Here is a 7,669-nt window from a genome sequence, read left to right as displayed (position 1 = left end):
AGACTGGTGCCCTGCAGCCCTGGGATCTACTTGGGTTATGACATCTGCAGTGGCATTCAAGGTGTGAAGAGTCACCCCGGGGCATCTATTCAGTAGATTTTGGTGTCTGATCATCACCTATAGGTGTCAGGAAGAAAGACCCAGTTTCTGTTTGAACAGCCCTCCCCAGTGTTGCCAAGGTGTGCCAGTCTGGGGCTTAGAGTGCCCCGCTCTTTCTGAGCGCCTTATGGGGGGAGGACAGAGGATGAACAACAACCTGGCATAGGTCAGGGTCCCCCTGCGTCAGAGTTGGAGGGCTGGGGGTGGGGTGGGCTGGGGTACACGATGTCTGCAGGAGGGGCAGAGCTTTGAGAAGAAAGAGCAGTGTGGTGGCAATCGTTCGTCATTTATTACATTCTGCACAGGGATGACCCCAACCCCCAGGAACCATAAACCTCTGACACAACACTCAGACCACACTGTGCCTGGGGAGGCTATTTCTTAGGGATGAGGGGAGGGAGTTGCACAGGGGCTCCGCTGGGAGCATGTCCTGGGACCCTGCGATGGCCGGCCACCCCTGCAGCCTCGGATGCCTCCACTGGGTACCCAGGGCGCGCTGGTCCCATGCAGCACTGTGCCGTCTCTGTGTCCATCCTGGGAAAGGCTGGCCATGGTGAGGACGGGCCCCAGCTCTTCCTGAACCGTTGTGGCTATGACTTGGTGGCTGATGGCACCCAGGCAGCAGATAGCGTCATGGCGGGAGGCCACCTACTCGAAGGGGAAAACCCTCCACATGGTGGGGTGGCTCGCCTTTGTCCAGCGGGCCACAAGCAGAGGGTAGGACACAGCACGAAGGTGGCCAGGTTGGCAGTGGCTACGTACAGGCCCTTGAGGATGCAGCGGCAGCATGGGAAGATGCCGAAGTCTGTGGACGGAGGAGGTGCCAGAGCACCTGCCCAGCAGAGGTTCAGGATGAGCAGTGGGAGGAAGAGGAGTAGCAAGCAGTCTGGGGTCCTGGGGCGCCAGGTGCCTCCTGCCTAAGGGGAAGAAGCTCTCTCCACATGCAGCCAGGACACCAGCAGGGCCGAGGGGGCCCGATGACAGCAGCTACAGGGCCATGCAGGTGAGAAGAGGCAGGTTATCCCAGGTTCCCCCCATTACCCTGCTTCCACCCCGTCCCCACTGCCCTCTGGGCTCTGGGCCCTGTGCGGAGAGTCCTGTCAATCACCAGCACCTGGGGGGTCCCTGTCACGGGAAGGCTCCTGAGCGTCACCTACTTACAGAGGAGGAGGCTGGGTCCCAGAGGGGGAGGGGAACCACCCTTCAGTCTGACAGGCCTGGTTGGCCATGGAGCTGGGACCCCAGCCCCACTGGTCTTTAGGATGCCCCCACACCCAACATGGCCTGAAGCTTCCCTGAGGCTGAGGAGCAGCCCACCCCCTGCCGATCGCCTCAGCCCAGAAACTCACCTGGCCCTGGCCAGTAAGTTTAAATCTTGTGGGACCTGAAGGACCGTCCCTTTCTGCTGGCCCTCTGGCATGGGGGCTCCAGCTGGCAGGACAGGTTGTAGCTACAGGACAGAGGGACACCTGTGAGCCCCTGGAGCCACATGTCAGGGGGCCCTTCTCCCAGAGCCTGCTGGCAGCTGCAGCCCACGCCTGACTCCGGCCGGCCTCACCTCTCCTCCTCATCCAGGGGCTCCACGGCCTGGGCAAAGGACAGGAAGCACTCATCGCGCTCCAGGTCATACACCTCGGCCAGCTGCCTCTGCATGGTGATCTCGCTTTCGATGACAGCGAACTGGGGCAGAGCAAGAACAGGGTACAGAGAAGGAGGTGTGTGAGGAGTGGGGCGCTATGATGGTTCCGGATCTTTGCTCATGGGAACCCGCCTTCCCTCCAATGCCATCCAGTCCTGCCTGTTCAGACAGTTGGGTCTCCAGCTCCTCCTCCAGGAAGGCAGCCTTGATGCCACACCCCATCCCCCACCTGACAAAGCCTTGACTGTCCTGAGATCTGGGTGTCTTAACTTTCTCAAGACACATTAGGCCCAGGGGATGGGCTGGACAGAGTCCTGCCCAGGGGGTCTTGACGGCAGGAAGGAAACCAAAGTGCATCAGAAACAGCCCCCTGAGCCCAAAACAAGGCTGGAACGTCCCCACCCTTTCTCAAGTTGGAGGCCCGCCAGGGCCTCCAAGGCTGTCCTGTCCAGAAACAGCACCTGGACCTGGCCCAGGCTCGGGGCTACCGAGAAGTGGGGACTGCACCGGGGAGCTGAGTCCGGGGAGCTGAGGCCTCCGGCGGGAAGGCACTGCCAGCCCCCTGATGTGCTTCCTGCCCTGAAGGAGCAATATCTCTCCCCCTGAGCAGGGCCTGAGGGGGAGGCCAGTCCTGCCCAGATGCTGCCCCCTGGAGCCCTCAGCCCCACCTGCCCTGGGGCCAGGACCAGGGCTTAGGCCGGTCCTTCTGGCAGTCCTCTCCAAGAAGCCCAGCTCCTGGGGTGGAGGGGGGAATCAGGAGGGGGGGAAACCTGGTACTGAGAGGTCCAGGCTCACTGGGGGCTCTCTCCTCTCTAAAGCTCACCATCCTGCCCCCCTGTGCCCCTTTGGGCTCACTCACGTCCTCATATTCCAGGTGTTTGTCTACGGAATCGTCCAGGATCAGTCCAAGGTAGGGGATCAAGTCCTGTGCCACCGGGGTGGGGAGGTGATGAGTCCCCGCCTGCCTCAGGGGCACCCACAGAGCCTCCCCTCAACCCACACCCACAGCCCCCAGCTCTCTTGGACCACCCTGTGCTGCCTTCCCCCATCCCTTCGCCCTGCTCTCCCCTCCCGGTCCCTCCCAGGGCTGGCTTTTGGCCAATCCCAGGACCTGTGGCCCCTGCACCTGTCCTCCAACTTCCCCCTGTACCCAGCTGCTCTCGCCCTCCTCCTGGTCACCCCAGTACTGGCAGCTCAGGGCTGGTGGCACCAGGAGCAGGTACAGGGTCGCCTCCACTGCCCCGAACTTGGCCACGCCTCTCTCACCTTTGTCATCCTCTCCTCGGGTCCCATGCGGCCCCGCTGCCTTGCCCTCAATATGGACTCCATCTCCTGCAAGGTCCAGGACACTCAGGTGCTCATGCTCCCCTCCCACGTGGCCTCCCACAACCAGACCGTGGTTGATGGATGCCAGGCCCCGAGTCAAGTGGAGCCAGGGAGGGAGACAGATGAGGCCCTCGGGGGCCTGGGGGACCCTACTTCCATCAGCTCCCCCCTCTCACCCCGCACACATCGAGTCTTCCCCAAAGCTGTGCCACAGCATGGCAGAGGACTTGCCCCGAGGACCCCTCCCTTCCAGACCTCCAGCCCCCATTTACCTTGAACAGCCGCTTCCTGTGAACCCAGTTGTCCTGCGTTTTCAGGTCTTCATATACCATCAGGCAGACGCTAAGGGGAGGGGAGAGGAGGAGGGAGACATGTGGCCAGCAAGTGGAGAGTCTCGGGGCAAACCCCATTTCCTGGAGATCCTAGAAGGTCCACTAGCCTGTAGGAGGCTTTCCACCATGGCCCTGAGCCCTGGGGAATCTGTGGCCTGTGGAGGGGCTCCATGTTTCCACCCAGGGCCTCCATTCCCAGTTCCCCCCGGGGGCGAATCTGCTTTGGGCCAGGTCGCTGTCCTTGGGGCAGAGACCTCCTGCTGCAGAACACAAGCTCAAGATCTCCAATGGGCTTCAACCCACACCTGACATTGGAGGAAACTGATTCCTGCAGGGGTACCCCTGACCTAACCCACAGGGGGCCCCAAGAGCCCGCCATCCCTGTCCTTAAGCTCCGCTGCCTCCCAGGAAGTCCCAGACAACTGAGGGGACACTGCCAGATGTAGGTGTGTCCCTGTCCACTCAGGTGCCCTGGTTTCAGGGACAGGAGTACCCACCAGGAAACATGTCCCCAGGTGCTTTCCAAACGATGAATAGCAGGGCTCTGCAGGGCCGAGACAATGGCATGGAGGGCAGCATAGTTCCTGAGGTTCAGACTCCCCTGGAGGGAAGACAGAGCTGAGAGCGTGGCCTGCTTCTCTGCTCTGTCCCCCCATGAACTCCTGTCCTTAAGGAGACAGACACCCAGGGAGCCCAGCACACCTGGTACCTGCTGAGCAGCCTTCCTGGGTGGAGGACTGTAGCTCAAACCAAGGAAGGGGCCACGGATGGCTGTCCCACCCCTGGGACCTATGAGTGCAGGTCCACACACCCCTGGCAGGAGGGGCCCAGGGACTGTGCAGGGCAGACCACAGGCACCCATCCTGAGAGCTGGCCAAGGAGGGGACCCCGGGGGCGTCCCATGACATACCAAGGCCACCCAGATCCAGAACCTAACCACTTCGGCCCTGTCCCAGGCCATCATGCTTGGGGTCCCGAGGCAGGTGGTGGTGACCAACTTAACCAAGGCATCAAATTCCCTGAGGACCCTATACGTGTCTCCCATCTGTGGCTGATTCTGTAAGTAATTGTTACATTCCACAAAGTCCATCCTGTCGTACAGCCCCTGGGGATCACAAGGGAGGGTCATCCAGCTGTGCCCCTGGTGCCCCTGTTCCCAGGCAGGGTCACCGGTCAGAGCTGGAGCCCAGGCAGCTGAGGACATGCTGTGAGCCTTGTGGCCGTCCAGACTTCAGACCCTGTCCACTGAGGCACCCAGTGGTGGGGAACAGAGGGGCTTTGCTCACAGGCATCCTCACTCACTTCCTCCCTGCAGCAAAAGGCAGCTCATGCTTGCCCAAACTGTGGCATCTGCCTCCCATTCTGCCACCCCGTGGACCCCACTACCACTCAGGTGCAGTTTCCCCCAAAACTCCACCCAGAGCCTTTGTTGGCGTCTGTGTCTCCCACACAGTCAGTCCATGGCAGGGGCCTCTGAAGTGTGGAGGCTGTGGAGGCCTGCCAGACCAATGGCCCGAGGGCCTAAGGCCCTAGCAGCACCTCCCTGAGCACCCTCCCCTGCCCTGCCCCTCCCAGCCTGGCCAGGCCCTGCCCACTTTCCCACCGCTCCTCCTCACTGGTCTGCAAGTATCCCTAAGGGCCAGCCCTACTGTCCCCGTGTGGTTAGGGAGGGCTTGGGGGTGAGGAGAGTCTCTCAGGGCACATGGTGAGTCCGTGGGGAAGCTGGGACATGGGCCCAGATCACAGGAGTCCATGTCAGGGGACAGCAGGTCTGTGGCAGCCGGTGACAAAGGGCAGGGCCACTCCCGACCCTGAGAGCCCGCTCCGCTCACCGCACAGATCAGGGTCAGCTGCTCAGCCACCAGGCCATGGGGAAATGCCAGAATGGTCCACTCCTCCTTCCTCCGCATGTCCCGGGTGATCGCGACACAGGCGCTGGTGGGCTCCGGGTCCGCCTCTGGCTCTGCCAGGCCCGGTGCCATTCCTGCAGGTGCCATGGGACCCAGGCCCGAGGGCTCATGGGGCTCCAGCTTGGGGCCTGGCACCAGGGGTGAGACCACTCCTGGGATGTCCCAGGGGCTCATGGGGTCTGGACATGGCTCTGGCTCTGCAAGGCCTGGTACCATTAGGGCAGTTGCTCCAGGCCCCATGCCTGAGGGCTCATGGGGCTCCAGCTCGGGGCCTTGCCTCAGAGCTGAGGCCTCTGCTGGGATGTCCTCCAGTTCTGCAGGGGCTGAAGCAGGTGACACCGGCTGTAGCTCTAGCACAGGGGTCTGAAAGAGCTCCTGGACTCGCTGTAGCCACAAAGTCAGCCCTCCCTTTGTCTCTGGGGCCAGCTGCATCTGCCGTGGGTCTGGAGCAGGACACAGAGATAGGGTCACTGTGGGGCTGATTGCCCATGTCTTACCAATGACAGAAGAGCCCTCACTGCCTTGAAGGGAACCCCAGTCCAGGAAGCCCACCCTAGACGGTCCCCTGGCTGTAGCCCCTCACCTTCCAGCTCTGCCACCGTGGGCCCCAGGTGCTCCTCCTGGACCAAGTGGTGGAGGACTTGGCCCTCCTGGGTGGATGAAGGCTGGCTGCCATGGAGGTCACTAGGCACATGCTCTGGCTCCCAGGCAAGGCGCCTAGCCCGTCCCATCCTGGGGCTGGGGGAAGGCGGGGGGGTGGCAGAGTGAGAAGCCTGGTCTTTCCAGCCACACTGGCCTCCCGGTCCACCCTTGTGTGGGCCTGGCCACTGTGCACTCCCCTGCCTGTCCAGGCACCTGCCCCTCCCCCTTCCTGACCCTGCGTGTCTGTCGTGGGACCCCATCCTTTCCCATTCTCCCAAATAGGAAGTCCCCAGTCGTCAGCCCACCCATGGGAATCCGAAGATGAGTGACCTACTGGGTTCTGCTGTGCTCCTCCTGCCCCAAGCCCCAAACTCCTCCTCCCCCCATTCTGTGAGACAGGCAGCACTCCCTCTGGACCCAGTGAATGCTCACATTTTCAGTTCCTTCTCTGGCCCCTTGTAATGCCCCCTGTAACTTGAGGAGGCCATGAGGGCATTGCCTGTGAAGCTCCCCGGCCATGACCTGCGGATGACGCCTGAAGTGACTGCCCGACTCCACCCAGGACAGGGTCCCAGTATTGTGTCTGCTTCCTTCACTCAGTTATGCTAAGTGTCCCCAAAGGGTCTGCATGATGTGGGCGCTGCATATCTATTGTTGCTGAAGGAAGTCCTGCCAAAACCTTCCCAGGTATCCCTCTGTTGCCCCCAGAGGTCCCTCATGTGGCCACGGTGAGGTTAAGGACCAGGCCCAGCCACAGGGAATCGTGAGCCTCTGTTCCAAAGGCTGCTTTCCATGTGCTTTTCCAAATGAGCCAGGCTCCAGGCCACTGATGGGTGAGACCAAAGGCTTTCATCGGGTACAGAGACGTAAGCCCCGAAGTGACCCAGCTTGGTTGGCAGTCCTTTCTGCACTGCTGGGAACCAGAGGAGCCCCTCTAAGACTCCTTCTGTGTTCCCCATGAGCACCCTAACAGGCTGATCGCCAGCCACCCTGCCTGTCAGAGGAGCACACTGTGGCTCAGACACATGTGGGGACACGCAAGACACACAGCAGGCTGTGGGCAGAGGCCCGAGTGTGCCGAGGAGGGGTTGGGTGCTCACCGGGGGAGCCATTGGCCTATGGTTGGCTGGTCAGCGTCCTGAGGAGGGAGTGTGGACTCGGGAGTGCTCCGGCTGGTGTTTGGAGCTGGTTCCACTAGTGCTGTGCGCTTTCTCTGCTTCCCCCTCACGCCTGTCCGGGGAGCCCTGTGCCTGGGGACCTCAGTCCCATGGACAGATGGCTCAGGTGTAGGCTGAGGGGGACAGCAGTGATAGAGTCAGTGGGAAACCCAGGAACCACCAGGACGAGGGAGGTTTGTAGCTCATCCGAGAGTCCCCAGCCCCCTGGGATGCAAGCAAGGAGAGGCACAGGGTGCCCCTGGGAACAAGGTTCCAGACCCTCTGGAGTGGTCCTGTCAGCCACTCTCGTGGGGAAGCCCTGGGAAGGTCCTGGCAGGTTGCCAGGTTTGGAACGGGGTCCTGTGGTGTAGACAACCTGCCCCAGGTCCAGGGAGATGGAGTAGGTGAATCCATCCACCAGCTCCTCCACACTCCCCAGGGTGGAGCTCTGCAAAGCCGGCACCTGGTAGCTGGGGAGGAGGCACTCATGATTGCATGGACCTCCCCACAGGGGGCAATGTGGGCCCCAAGCTGTGCCCCCAAGATCAGGCCCACAGCGCCATC

General features: G+C 61.8%; 1 protein-coding gene across 1 annotated transcript; it reads right to left on the bottom strand.

The window, feature by feature from the left end:
- Positions 1 to 1,265: 1,265 nt before the first annotated feature.
- Positions 1,266 to 7,669, bottom strand: LOC130678872 (ral guanine nucleotide dissociation stimulator-like). The gene is made up of 10 exons (XM_057501083.1): positions 7,482 to 7,669; positions 7,049 to 7,239; positions 5,890 to 6,044; positions 5,229 to 5,749; positions 3,894 to 4,501; positions 3,337 to 3,406; positions 3,005 to 3,070; positions 2,598 to 2,663; positions 1,658 to 1,779; positions 1,266 to 1,549 (listed from the first exon to the last, which is right to left on the bottom strand). Exons 3-10 carry the CDS (start codon positions 6,035 to 6,037, stop codon positions 1,468 to 1,470), a joined length of 1,683 nt encoding a protein of 560 aa, XP_057357066.1. The 5' UTR covers positions 6,038 to 6,044; positions 7,049 to 7,239; positions 7,482 to 7,669; the 3' UTR covers positions 1,266 to 1,467.

Source organism: Manis pentadactyla, chromosome 4 (genome assembly GCF_030020395.1).
Source record: "Manis pentadactyla isolate mManPen7 chromosome 4, mManPen7.hap1, whole genome shotgun sequence".
Taxonomy (NCBI): domain Eukaryota; kingdom Metazoa; phylum Chordata; class Mammalia; order Pholidota; family Manidae; genus Manis; species Manis pentadactyla.
This window is presented reverse-complemented; position numbering and strand designations above follow the sequence as displayed.

Bases quoted from the DNA above. Each gene is read 5' to 3' on its own strand.
- LOC130678872 (XM_057501083.1), bottom strand. From the start codon at position 6,037: ATGGGACGGGCTAGGCGCCTTGCCTGGGAGCCAGAGCATGTGCCTAGT. The intron at 4,502-5,228 runs GTGAGCGGAGCG...TGTGATCCCCAG, and splicing joins AGCTGACCCTGATCTGTGCG to GGGCTGTACGACAGGATGGA. The intron at 3,407-3,893 runs GTGGGTACTCCT...CCCTCCCCTTAG, and splicing joins ACCTGGGGACATGTTTCCTG to CGTCTGCCTGATGGTATATG.